The sequence below is a fragment of the Dendrobates tinctorius genome, unplaced genomic scaffold (assembly GCF_039654945.1).
Source record: "Dendrobates tinctorius isolate UK_male_01 unplaced genomic scaffold, ASM3965494v1 ptg000008l, whole genome shotgun sequence".
Lineage (NCBI taxonomy): Eukaryota > Metazoa > Chordata > Amphibia > Anura > Dendrobatidae > Dendrobates > Dendrobates tinctorius.
The window spans coordinates 53,641,757-53,656,338 of NW_027361676.1; the positions used below are offsets into that span (position 1 = coordinate 53,641,757).

Here is a 14,582-nt window from a genome sequence, read left to right on the forward strand (position 1 = left end):
AGCTAGTCTCAATAGAGATCAGGGCATATGTTGATCTTCTTACACTCAAGATTGTTCTTAATAACATAAGCCATAGAATAAATTTGGAGTCAGTCAGACAATACCATGATGGTATTCCTTGCTGGATAAATATCTACTTTTTTGCCAGTATTGATGACATCATGAATTCTGACCAAATCCTCAAGTTCACTTTCTGAAGCGCAGTCCCAAATTTGCAGGAACCTCCACCATGCTTCACTGTTGCATACACACTCTCATTTATTGTACTGCTGTCCAGTTTTTGGGAGAACAAACTGCCTTCTGTTACAGTCAAATACAACATATTTTTGACTCATCAGTCCAGAGGATCTGCTGCCATTTTTTCTGCCTCCGTGTTCCTGTTTTTATGTATAATTGAGTCACTTGGCTCTGTGCCCTTATTGAAGGTTTACATTTTTTGGCTGAAATTCTTCCATGAAAACCAGCTCTGGGTAGACTTCTCTAACCAGTGTAGATCAATTCCTATTATTTCTGCTATATCTGAACTGATCTATTCCATTAAACTTGGAACACACCAAATGCTGAAGTGAGATATTTAATTGTAAGGTAGATATATACAAAACCAAACATTTTGGGGGGCATGGCCTGGCCATAGAGGAGTAGAGACGTGTGTTCACATCACTCCTGTCCTGAACTGAGGAAAACAACATCCTATACACACAGAAAACAAAAGAAATACCACAAATGGGGTAAAAAAGAAGAAGGAAATTCAGAACATTATTCCAGATGCTTCAGGACTTGCTGCAGGAGGTATTAAGTGCTTTCTCTCCAGCCCCTTCCAAGAATCAGACATGGTGGATACTATGACACTGCCTGGTGCTATGGTGGACCTCGGGGCTCCAGTCAGAGGATCGGCAGTGAGTACAGAAGTGGTAGCCCTGGGAGAGAAGGAGCTGGAAAGTTTCCAGGGGCCCTCAGCAGTTACTGGGGGTGAGTCATACATCATAGGACAGAGGCAAGATGGGGTGGCCACACAAACACTGATAAGATTCAGGAGGAGGAAGCACCCCCCTGTGCTTCACAGAGCAGAGCTGATGTTAACATAGCAGAAGTTCCTGAAGTGTCTCTGTCTCCTGCTCTGGTAAGGGGGGAGGGGACCCCAGCTTTTATAACAGTACAGACTCATGGTATTCCACAGTCTGCGCTTGTTCACTTTCTTAAAGGGCCCGGGCAAGGAGGCTCTGTACAACAGGAACAAGCACCCAACACTGGATCCCTGTTGAGAGACCTGAGTAATATAAGTGCTTGGATTAAAAATATTCCCACTAGAGAAGATATGGAGCATTATGTCTCAAGACTTGAAAATTCATATCGGGCTGAACTGTCCATATTAAGGGATGAAGTCCAGCAATGAGGTGAGAGGATTACTTCAGTGGAGGCATCTACTTCCACTTTCTGTACAAATGGGGTCCCAGGAAACTGTATTTTGAAATCACACTTATCAACTACAATATCTTGCTGATTTGATGGATGATGCAGAAAACAGAGGCAGACAAAACAATATCCAAGTAGATGAACAACCTGCGTGGCCCAAATGGAAATTTGGTTTGTATGTTATGTTTTGTCATGTATAACCAATAAAATCCGTAAGGAAAAGTAACAATTTAAAGTGCCACTGGCTTATCGTACTACCAAGCTACTCATGGCTTTGTGAACCCAGTCCTAGTGTGTTGTGTAGGGATATCCCCCCTAATATATTCGTTGCATAATAGCTGTAGGTATTGCTATGTTTCTTACCTTAATTTTGATGCATCTCTCTACCTCAAAGTGTATTGCAACTTACTATTTCATGCTTTTGTCAAGTTTTATGACTCCCGATAAGTGTGTTTGAGACAACAACTCTTTTTCCCTTTAGTATTATATTATCTGGATAATTTACAGTGCTACTTGTGCACGAAAGCCCACTGCCAACAGCAACCTACAGGTGATAAAGTTCTGTGACCAACAATGACCTAAGATCCTGAATAGAGTTATGGGAAGGGGGTGAGCTACATGAAATTTTCAGTTATTTTCTTTTCCTGGATTACTCAGAACTGGTTGCATATTTATTTCAACACAAAGAGCGGAATGAATGACAGCTAAACATGTCCAGCATATGATTCTTCTTTCCTCTAATGGTAGGCAATATGCACCAGATGCTTAGTTCAGTGCTAATTTAACCTTTGTCTGAGAAGCAAAGAATTGGTGATGATGAACTTTGACATGTGCAAATATTATCCTGCTAAGGTTTCAGCAATTGGCACACACATGCACACTCTGATGAAGCGAGCATGCATGTGTATGGTGAGTTTGTTAGGAATAGCGTGCTCATTGTTCTCAAAGCTATAGAATGTGTATTGCCAGTAGAGATGAGTGGATCTGGCAAAATTTGAGTTTGCCTGTTCACACTGATTTTCCCAGGAAATTCAAATCAAGAAATTATTCTCTGCACATTTTATGTCCATTATTATGCTGTGGAGTCTCTTCAGACACAAGAGCATAATAAACGTAATATGTACAAAATAAAAAAAATCCTTATACTCACCTCACCTTTCGGGCCCCTCCACTCCTTACCACTACCTGTCTGGTGCTTGTCTCATCTTTGGATCGCCGATGGCCACGTTGAACTCTCCAGGCCTCTCACAATAGGATGAGGCATGAGGTATTCTGGTTTTGTAGACCTGGAAGGGTTCTGTACATGTGCCCACAAAGGTCATGGCCCACAAATACTCCCAGGATCTGAGCATTTTGGTAAAGTTGTGCTTTCAACTTGGGTAAAAACTCCAAAAGTCAGCAAATGTTTTAACAACTCCACGTTGCGCAAACATTTTGCAACTTTATAAAAGGTTTTACATGTTTTTTTCTAATGTAAAAGCTTTGATGAATTGCCACCAATGCTTTTACCGAAAAGTGACTTATCAGGGAAGAAAAAGGAACACCCAACAGGTCAGTAATGTAATGTAGTAAAATATCAAAATGTCACACAGATTGATCTATCAAATAATGTACATGTTACATAAGAAATTAAAATTTATGATAATATCACAAAGTGGCAGGCTCCATTCTGCTAATCCTCTGTGAATCAATAATCTTTTTCTGTGCTAAATATTAATCTGAGTATATAGGTACCTTTAAGTGTAACATCCCAAAGTAGAGATTGCTTAATAGCCTTCACCAAATCAGTAGGTTGCATTTAAAGTGCAGCTGCATTGGAATAAACCCACTAACCTAATATTCTCTTCGGAATTACTGAAAATTCCCTGAGAGAATTTGAAGAGCTCTGAGAAATGAATAGTTAGTTAGTGTATTGATTTTTCTCACTATAATAAATCAGAAGTTTATTATTGCTACGTGATCATTGGAAAGTGTTTCTTAGCACTTCCATAGTATGAATTGAAAACTCAACTCAAGAACATGTAAAAGATTTTTTTTTAAAAAAGGAGCAAACAAGTCAAGAATGGCAGTAAACTTTTGCACCACGTATAGTATTCTTTCAGCATATATAATGTATAGGCATATACAGCTATGGATTAGTATTGCCTTAGCCTGTCCATTTCATTAGACTTCATAGTGACGGTCATGACAAAAATAAGATTGTAGACTACTTAGCAGTACATTTTCCAGCTCATTCTATGACTTTACATATATTAATCATCTTATTTGCTTTTTACATCCTACCATACCCATACATAGTTTGAGCTTAAAAGTTGTAACATTCACAACAGTAAATCCTAAAATTACTATAATACCACTAATCACCATATAAATTATTTTTAAGCCCCAAATATAACGTAAGTTATGTCAATAAATAAAAGCTCCTAATTCACAATTGCCTTCTTGATAAATCCTTAGCAATTCAAAATTGGATAACCAAAGAAATAATATTATTGATTATAGTTATTGATACATTAACACATGAAAAATAAAATGTAATGCACCTTGCATTTATGTTCAGGAATCAAAGACTTAAAAGTCTGGAATTATACTGGAAGCTCTTTGTGACCTTGAATCTCTATTACCATATTAATTCTAGTACAAAATTAGATTATAAAGCCACTAGGGCATTCATTCATTGTATATTCATTATTTAGCAGCACTGCTAGACAGCATTATGAAATGTAAAAATCAAATGACAGTTATTGAAATGTCCTGATTTCCATATGAATTTGATGAACAAAACAGAGTGTTGGGCTCTAGGATGGAAATTCCCAGCACAACCAATGCAGCCTTGTAAGTAGTTACACTAGTTTCCCCTCACATGTTCAGATAAAAAGCTTTAACTTTGTAAAAAAGGTGGCAATATTGCCCATGTAACCAGATGAAACAGAATCTGACTGGTGTACTCTGGGATTTGTAACTCTGAGTATGAAAGAGGTTTACAGCCTGTCACTCAAGGGTAAGTGATCACGTCTAATTAAATACAAGTGGAAAGCTACCTTCGAAAAATATTTGGCTAAGTGTTTTTGTAATCAAGGCCAGAATATTGATTTCAGCCATGAATAAATTGAGAACATATCGACATCATTAACATTTAAGTGTAGATAAGTATATATATATATATATATATATATAGCTAAAAAAAATTGCTGAGCAGACACATGGATGTTAGTGACCTTCCTATCATTTCTACCTGTTGTTTATTCCATTGGCACAACAGCAGGAGAAGTCGAATCACAATCAGTGTTGATTTCACAGAAGTGTGACGGACTTGGAGTTACATTTTGTTGTTTAAGTGTTCCCTTTATTTTTTTGAGTAGTATATGTAATACAGTATATATATATATATATATATATATATATATATATATATATACATACACACATATTTATTTATATATTTAGTCATCTACACCTGTGTTGTGTTGCTAGATGAGTATTGTATTGCAACTTGAAGTCAAAGAGGAGGGGGAGGTTAATATTAGATAAGATACAACTAACTTTTACATTGTTGCTTGAGTAACAGTTGCCGGCATTATAATTAATAGTGTAACAGTTTGAACATATCTATTGATTATAATAATAATGTAAATCACATTGATATTTTTAAAATAATATATATATATATATATATATAGTACATACACACATATATTTATATGCACACTCACACATATATTTATATATAATACATATGCACACACACGCATACATATATAGGTATAATTTAATACAAATAAATAAATATAGCAAACATTTATGCCTGTAAATCTGTCTAATCTGTCTATCTACCTCCCCTTCATGTTGCACAATGAACAGGCTTTCAGCAGCATTAGTTATAGAGTTGACCATGCCATACCTTAACAAGAGTGCAGCTTCCCAGAAGTAAAACCCAGAGACAGCCGTGAGTATACACCTGATCCGGGCCATTTTTTCTTGTGATGGGCTGTGAAATTAAAATCATCAAAGTGATAGATGACTGTAGCTGGCAGTGGAAAACAGCAGGACACTTAATTCAGCACCAAGAACAGCTCCACAATGAGGACTCTGTAATCCCAGATGAAAAGCCAAGCTTCCCCCTAGTTGTCCCGCTAGACAAGATAATGAGGATGGTGATCATGAAGTGCATGCATGACAGAAAATTTCAGATCCAGAGCAGAAAGGTTGATATGTAACGCAGGCAGAAGTGCCGAGTCCACTCCGAGCTGCTGCATTCCTATACACTGAAATCCGCTGAAGCCCTGCTAGGAGGCTGGACTGGTACAGGGGTTGGATACAGGCTGCTTGTTAGCAGCCAATGAATGGGAGAGCTCTTTTGATGGAGAAATAAGGAGCAGTAGTAACCCATTGTATGCTGATGGTGCACGTGGATCCATTACATTGAATGCAATCCTTAAAGTTCTCTTCCACAGATCACGGATATAATACCGATTCGCTGCCTGAGCTCTGGAGACTGATTGCAAATAATAGATATGATTTCTCTGCGTTATTTCCCATAGTTACTGGTTTAAATTAAAAGGAAGGTATTACAACTTTCTTCACATTTCATCATAAAGAATTTGCTATTTACCTGCTGGTCTAGCTTTGGTGAAGAATCGATGGCTTTAATATCAATACATTTCACTCTTGCATTTTCAAAGTAATATGTAAAATACATTTTGCCTCTCCAGTTCTCTCATACATCACAAAGGAGGGTAGGGATGCAATACAGAAAAGAAAAGGAATATCCTTTGGCAACATAATGACGGCTTGTACACTGCAGTCTGTCACAATGACAGGGTTAGCACTGGCTGCTGGACTGAAGCACAAAGCTTACTCCTTACAGAGGCTCCATCTGATTAGCATGCAGCTAAAGACTCTGCTTGCCCACCCAGCTTGAGAGCAGTAAAAAAGGCTGGATGTTGTATGCTTACACGGCGATGCCACAGTAATCCCTAATCAGACTGCACTATAGATATAATTTCTCTTTTTAGACTGATTTTTTGAAAATGTGCCAATATGTCATATACTATTAACTAAAATTGCAAAACAGGAGAACAAAATCGGAGCTAAAAAAGACCATCAAATATAAAAGACAAAAATTGATCGTTATTAAACCATACAATTACAAAAAATACATGCCAACATTATAGGCCAATAGAGGGAAAAGGAGCAAAAAATTCTGCAGGTATGTTATGGGAGTACACAGAAAAAAACACATACTGGGACCAGGATAAAAAATAAATATCAAATGCATGGAGAGTAAAGGGTAAGTATTAAGCCACACACAAGTACATCCAAAAAAGGGGCAGGTAAATAATATGCAAATGTCCAAATTAGCATGCCCGAATATAAAAGTAGAAGTGCCACTTACTCATGGTCACTGATGTGTCTGTGCACCTCCCTGTGGACCCCCTGATGCGCGTTTCACATTAGGTGCTTTCTCAAAAGGGGTACCAATACTCCAATGTTGGTAAGGCCTAAGATCCTAAAGAGAGTGGTTGATATATATTCCATTAATCCCCTATCATAGTATTAGTTCACTGAGTTGCAAATCTTAATATCTGCATTAGAACTGGGCTTCTCTTATTGGTTAAAGTATCAGCTTCCATCATAGGAGGCAAGCTCTACATGTGAGCTATTCCCCTTTCAGCATAGTGAAGGTTGATCACTTGCGTTCCACTTTAGGCATGCGCATTAAGTGACTCACTGGTGAGACTTAATAAAGCTATGCTTACCTAGACAATCGCTTTTTTATTTTCTAATGGTGTCTAAAAAATAAAAATGTACTACTATTTTATGTTTACAGACTTGTTCATGAAAGCAAAGCTTAAACAAATAATGTAGTCCTGCTCTTTTCCATCCATCCACTACTTCATATATTTGAGTGATCACTAAATAGCAGAGGACAGATGGAAGACAGTATGACAATATGAGAAGGTCTTGAATCAATGTTATGTTGTAAGTCTGTCCAAGAAAGTTAAAGAATTCAGTATATATAAAAACATCACATTTGATTTAATCCATTAAAAAAGTGAAAATATATACATACCCGTTTTTTTCGCTTTATAAGACGCACCTGATTATAAGACGCACCCCCAAATTTGGTGAAGAAAAAGAGAAAACTTTTTTTATGTTAAATGGAAGTGTGTCTTATAATGCCAGTGTCCATGTTTCAAATCATATACCGTATATGTCCCTCATCCTGGTATCTATATAACCCACATCCTGGCACATTGCCCCCTTGTGCTGGCACATAGCCCCCCCTCCCATCCTGCATATGGTGTCCCCGGTCACTATATGCCCCCCTGCTGGCACTCACATGGTGCCCCTCTCACTATATGCCCCCCTGCTGGCACGCATGTGGCCCCCCTCTCTCTGTATGCCTCCCTGCTGGTACGCACACGGCCCCCTTCCCTATATTCCCCCCTGCTGGCATTCACATGGTCCTCTGTCCCTATATTCCCCCTGCTGGCACACATTGTCCCCGTCCATATATTCCCCCCTGCTGGCACACATTGTCCCCCCGTCCCTATATTCCCCCTGCTGTCACACATGGCCCCCTACCCTATATTTCCCCCCTGCTGGCACACATTGTCCCCCCTGTCCCTATATTCCCCCTGCTGGCACACATTGTCCGCCTATCTATATATTCCCCCCCGCTGGCACACATGGCCCCCCATCCATATATTTCCCCCTGCTGGCACACATTGTCCCCCTGTCCCTATATTCCCCCTGCTGTCACACATGGCCCCAGTGCCTATATTTCCCCCCTGCTGGCAAGCACATGATAAAATAATAAACAGTTAACTCACCTTCTGATGATTGCTCCTGCTCCCAGCTCCCCCCGTGGCTTTCCTGTGTCTGCTGAGATCCTCCTGCTGCGAGGGCACACAGAGCTGCTGCTCATTCAGGCAGCTCATGGAGCTACAGGACCTTCCATGATGTGACCAATAGGACCTGCCGTCACGTGACTCGCAGTGCACACTGGGAATCACGTGACCGCAGGTCCTATTGGTCACATCATGGAAGGTCATGAAGCGATGAACTGCCTGAATGAGCAGCTGCTGCCACGTGCCCTGCAGGAGGAGGATGTCAGGAGACACAGGAAAGCCATGGGGGGAGCTGGGAGCAGGAGCCATCATTGGTAGGTGATTATAGTGATGGGGCGGGGGGAAGAGTGCAGGCACATGTAATGTGTGCTGCTCCCCTGTCCACCAACTAGGCGCAGCTTCAGCACCAAGGTGATGGACAGCGGGTGCAGTGAATATTACATGAGCCTAATGAGCGGGAGCAAAGAACCTCCCACTGTCTCTGCAGCCCGCACCAGCCCACCCCAGCCCCCTGACACCACGTCAGAGCCGCCTCCCCCACTCTATAGCATAGCAGCACTCAGATTCGCATTATAAAATGCACCCCCCACTTTCCCCCAAAATTTGGGCGAACAAAAGTGCATCTTATAATTCGAAAAACACGGTATTTTGAAAAATAATTGGCGTGAATGATCTCCATAAAAATTCAGCACCTTTTGCTATAATGTTTTTTGTCCTAGTACTTGTTATTTGTAACTTTTAGGCTTAACATAAATTGTCTGTATTGTTAAGAAGGGTCTGTTACTTCTCCAAAAATAGATGTCAACAACTCAAAAAAGGATTTTCAATTGACTAATATACATTACTTACCTCCTCACCACAGTGTGATGATTTGGCATCCAGCAACTTGGCAGCTATAGTGACATTCCTTCTTGGACCTGCCTAAGAATCCCATGGTCAAGTAGTACTATGTACACACATGGTCAAAATTGTAGGTACCCCTTGTTTAATGACAGAAAAACCCACAATGGAGACAGAAATAACTTGAATCTGACAAAGATAATTTTAAATAAAAATTCTATGAAAATGAACAAATGAAAGTCAGACATTGCTTTTCAACCATGCTTCCACAGAATTTTAAAAAGAATAAAACTCATGAAATGAGGACAGAAATGATGGTACCCCTGAAAATAATGTGACAAAAGGGACATCTTAAATCAAGGTGTGTCCAATAATTAGCATCACAAGTGTCTACAATCTTGGAATCAGTGAGTGGGCCTGTATAGAGGGCTACAGATACTCACTGTGCTCTGTTTGGTGACATGGTGTGTATCACACTCACCATGGACCAGAGGAAGCAAAGGAAAGAGTTGTCTCAGGAGATTAGAAAGAAAATTATAGACAAACATGTTAAAGGTAAAATATATAAGGCCATTTCCAAGCAGCTTGATGTTCCTGTGACTACCGTTGCACATATTATTAAGAAATTTAAGCTCCATGGGAATGTAGCCAACCTCCCTGGACGTGGCCACAGGAGGAAAATTGATGACAAATCAAAGAGACGGATAATACGAATGGTAACAAAAGAGCCCAGAAAAGCTTCTAAACAGATTAAAGGTTAACTTCAAGCTCAAGGAACATCAGTGTCAGTTTGCACTATCTGTCGTTTTATGAGCCAAAGTGGACTTCATGGCAGACGACCAAGGAGGACACCATTGTTGAAATAAAATCATAAAAAAGCCACACTGGAATTTGCCAAACTACATGTTGACAAGCCACAAAGCTTCTGGAAGAATGTTCTATGGACAGATTAGACAAAAATGGAAGTTTTTGGCAAGTCACATCAGCTCTATGTTCACAGATGGAAAAATTAAGCATATCAAGAAAAGAAAACTGTCCCTACTGTGAAACATGGAGGAAGCGCTGTTATGTTCTGTGGCTGCTTTGCTGCATCTGTCCCAGGGTGCCTAGAATCTGTGCAGAGTGCAATGAAATCTCAAGACTATCAAGGGATTCTAGAGAGAAATGTGCTGTCCAGGGTCAGAAAGCTTGGTCTCAGTGGCGGGTCATGGGTCTTGCAACAGGATTATGACCCAAAACACACAGCTAAAAACACCCAAGAATGGCTAAGAGGAAAACATTGGACTATTCTGAAGTGGCCTTCTATGAGCCCTGACCTAAACCCTATTGGGCATCTTTGGAAAGAGCTGAAACATGCCATATGGAAAAGGCAACATCCAAGCACAAGAAAACCGAAGCAGTTTGCTCTTGAGGAGTCAGCAAAAATACCTGTTGAGAGGTGCAGACGTCTCATTGACAGTTACAGGAATCATTTGATTGCAGTGATTGCCTCAAAAGATTGTGCAACAAAATAATAAGTTAAGTTTATCATCATTTCTGTCCAGGCCTAATTCATGAGTTCTATTTTTTAAAAAAATCTGTGGAAGCATGGTTGAAAAGCAATGTCTGACATTCATTTGCTCATTTTCATAGATTTTTTATTTATTATTACTTTTGTCAGATTCAAGTTATTTCTGTCACCATTGTGGGTTTTTCTGTCATTAAACGAGGGGTACCAACAATTTTGACCACGTGTGTAATAAAAGCATCATAGTGATAGTGATGGGTGGTGTGTAAGTGGTAAAAACAATTATGACCTCAAGAGTGACCGCATCATAGCCCTGTAGAGCTAATGTTACTGTGACAGCAATACATGGAAATACTGCTGCTACAATATATCTATATAAAGGGGTTGGACAAAATAATGGAAACACCTAACATTTTGGCATCATAATCTTCGAACATGTTATAAACATGCAAACCGTGACATATGGTAATGTTTTGTAGTTGATTATTTGTGTTATGTGATATGTGTTTGTAAATTAACTGTTTGTTTTGCAGAATTCTAAGAACATTGATGAGACCCTGATACCAATGGCAGACCTCTTTGATTTTCAAAGAGGCCAAATTGTTGGTGTTCGTATGGCAGGCGCTAGTGTAACAGAAAGTACCCGAATGCTTGGCGTGTCAAGAGGTACTGTCTCCAAAGTAATGACTGCGTTTGAAAGAGAAGGAAAAACGTCCGCAGCAAAGCACAGGTCCGGCCGAAAGTCGGTTGACTGAGAGAGACCGTCGGATTCTAAAGCGAATTGTGAGAGAGGATCGCAAGACCATGGCTCCGAAAATCACTGCTGAGCTCAATGAACACCTACAGAACCCAGTTTCCACGAAAAGTGTTCGTTGGAAGCTGCACAAATCTGGATTCCATGGAAGAGCTGCAATTAGAAAACTGCTGCTCTCAATGACAAATGTTTCCAAGCGTTTAGAGTGGTGTAGAAACCTCCAGATTGGTCCCTCGAGCAGTGGAAACATGTGATATTTTCAGACGAATCAACGTTTACCCTATTTCCAACCTCCGTCCGAGTGTACGTTTGGAGACAGTCGAAAGAAGCATTCCATCCAGACTGCCTTCTCCCAACAGATCAGGTTCTGTGATGACCTGGGGTGCTATTTCGTGGAGATCCGCCCGGGCCAATTATATCCCTTCATGGAAGAATTACCAGCCGAGATTATTTAGGCATTTTGGGCGACCAAGTGCATCCTATGGTTCAAGCACTGATCCCGGAGGGGAACGCCATCTTTCAGGATGATAATGCACCAATTCAAACAGCTAGAATCGTTCAAGCATGGCACGAGGAACATTCTAATGAAGTTGAGCATCTCATCTGGCCCCCACAATCCCCAGACCTCAACATTATTGAGCATTTATGGTCGATTTTAGAGATTCAAGTTAGACGTCGATTTCCATAGCCATCGTCGCTCAAAGAACTGGAGGGTGTTTTAACTGAAGAATGGGCTAAAATTCCTTTGGAAACAATTCACAACTTGTATGAATCCATACCTCAGAGAATTGAGGCTGTAATCGCCGCAAAAGGTGGACCTACACCATATTAAACTAACTTTTGCTGATGTGTCCAGGTGTTTCCATTATTTTGTCCAACCCTTGTATTTTGGAACAATCTCCCAATTTCTTCCGACATGTAATCTCTTGCCCTACCAAGGCCTCCTTTCTCCTCCACAATTATACGTTCCTCACTCAATCACCTCCAAGACTTCACCTGATCAGGGTCAGACTGACAAATCATAGAACTGGAGGATTCTCCGGTGGGCCCAGGCACTAAAACATACTGGAATACAGGGCCGGCAGCTGCCTAGGGCCCCTGCTGCTCCAGGGGCCCTCATCCAGTGGCATGTCACTAACAGCTGCACACCACACAGCTGCTATGGGGCCCGCCCGATACCAGCGGAGCAGCAGCAGGTGATAGGAGATAGAAGCCCTCTGCTGCGCCTAAAGCCTGTCGCTGCTGCTAAAACGAAATCAATATTCACTCTTCCCCATGCCCCCATGGGCATTGAGAGGAATCATTTCACTTTAATAGCAGGCTGTGTTAACTGCAGTCTGTGGCTAACACTGCCCGCTATCAAGGCTGGCAGACCAGGGCCTCTGCTCCCCCATAGGTACCCATTCCATACAGACGCTATGGGGCCCATAATTCAGGGAGGTCCGGTGCCAGAGCTGCCCCAGCACATGCCGCATTCAACTGTATTGGCATTATAGATGTCGATATAGTTGAAAGCAATAATGGAGGAGAGAGCGTCAGATGACTCTCCCTCTCCCATTATTCCCCTCTGGCTCTGACACAGCCGGTGCGTGATGCTGACACAGCATATATATATACACTCACTGGCCACTTTATTAGGTACACCTGTCCAACTGTGTGTTAAGACTTAATTTCTAATCAGCCAATCACATGGCGGCAACTCAGTGCATTTAGGCATGTAGACATGGTCAAGACAATCTCCTGCAGTTCAAACCGAGCATCAGTATGGGGAAGAAAGGTGATTTGAGTGCCTTTGAACGTGGCATGATTGTTGGTGCCAGAAGGGCTGGTCTGAGTATTTCAGAAACTGCTGATCTACTGGGATTTTCACGCACAACCATCTCTAGGGTTTACAGAGAATGGTCCGAAAAAGAAAAAAAATCCAGTGAGCGGCAGTTCTGTGGCCGGAAATGCCTTGTTGATGCCAGAGGTCAGAGGAGAATGGGCATACTGGTTCGAGCTGATAGAAAGGCAACAGTGACTCAAATTGCCACCCGTTACAACCAAGGTAGGCAGAAGAGCATCTCTGAACGCACAGTGCGTCGAACTTTGAGGCAGATGGGCTACAGCAGCAGAAGACCACACTGGGTACCACTCCTCTCAGCTAAGAACAGGCATCTGATGGCTACTTTCAGCAGGATAATGCGCCATGTCATAAAGCTCGAATCATCTCAGATTGGTTTCTTGAACATGACAATGAGTTCACTGTACTCAAATGGCCTCCTCAGTCACCAGATCTCAATCCAATAGAGCATCTTTGGGATGTGGTGGAATGGGAGATTCGCATCAGGGATGTGCAGCCGACAAATCTGCGCCAACTGTGTGATGCCATCATGTCAATATGGTCCAAAATCTCTGAGGAATGCTTCCAGCACCTTGTTGAATCTCTGCCACGAAGAATTGAGGCAGTTCTGAAGGCAAAAGGGGGTCCAACCCGTTACTAGCATGGTGTACCTAATAAAGTGGCCAGTGAGTGTATATATCAGTGAGTGAGTCCTGGTGGCCATAAGACTGTAGGACTGCACAGCTAGATTATATTCCATGTGGCACTGCATTATACTTTATGAGGGTCTACATTATATTTTGTGGGGGGCTGCATTATAGTCTGCTGGCGTAAGGAGGGAGGCTGCATTATAGCATATGGGGGGCTGCATTATACCTTATGAGTGAGGCTTCAGTATACCATATAAGGGGGCTGCATTATACCCTATGAGGGGGCTGTATTATACCCTATGGGAGGGGCTGCATTATAGCCTATGAGGGGGGCTGCATTATATCCTATGAGGGGGCTGCATTATACCCTATGAGTGTTGCATTATACTACATGAGGTGGGCTGCATTATACCCTATGAGGGGGCTACATTATTCTCTGAGGGGGCTACATTATTTTCTGTGGGGGGTTGCAGTATACCCTATGATGGGGCTACATTATATTCTATGGGGGTCTGCATTATATTCTATGAGGGGGGCTACATTATATTCTATGATGGGTCTGCATTATAATATATGACTGCTGCATTATGTTATATGAGGTGGCTATTTTATATTCTATGAGGGGGCTACCCCAACCCCTGCTACATAATTGAGACATGTACTACCTTATCTTATACCCTGATATGAGCGTGTTTTACCACACAATTGGTAGTCTTGTATTTATTTCTATGTAGCTACATAG

General features: G+C 41.3%; 1 protein-coding gene across 3 annotated transcripts in view; it reads right to left on the reverse strand.

The window, feature by feature from the left end:
• GLRA3 (glycine receptor alpha 3) overlaps positions 1-5,702 on the reverse strand; it is a 419,963-nt gene extending 414,261 nt beyond the window's left edge. The window contains exon 1 of one of the 3 annotated variants that reach the window (XM_073577590.1): positions 5,315-5,702. In XM_073577590.1, the coding sequence (XP_073433691.1) occupies positions 5,315-5,385 (71 nt within the window). In that variant the 5' untranslated portion in view covers positions 5,386-5,702. The remainder of the gene's footprint in view (positions 1-5,314) is intronic. The other 2 variants (XM_073577598.1, XM_073577603.1) reach the window with 2 other exon arrangements.
• Between the last annotated feature and the right edge of the window lie 8,880 nt (positions 5,703-14,582).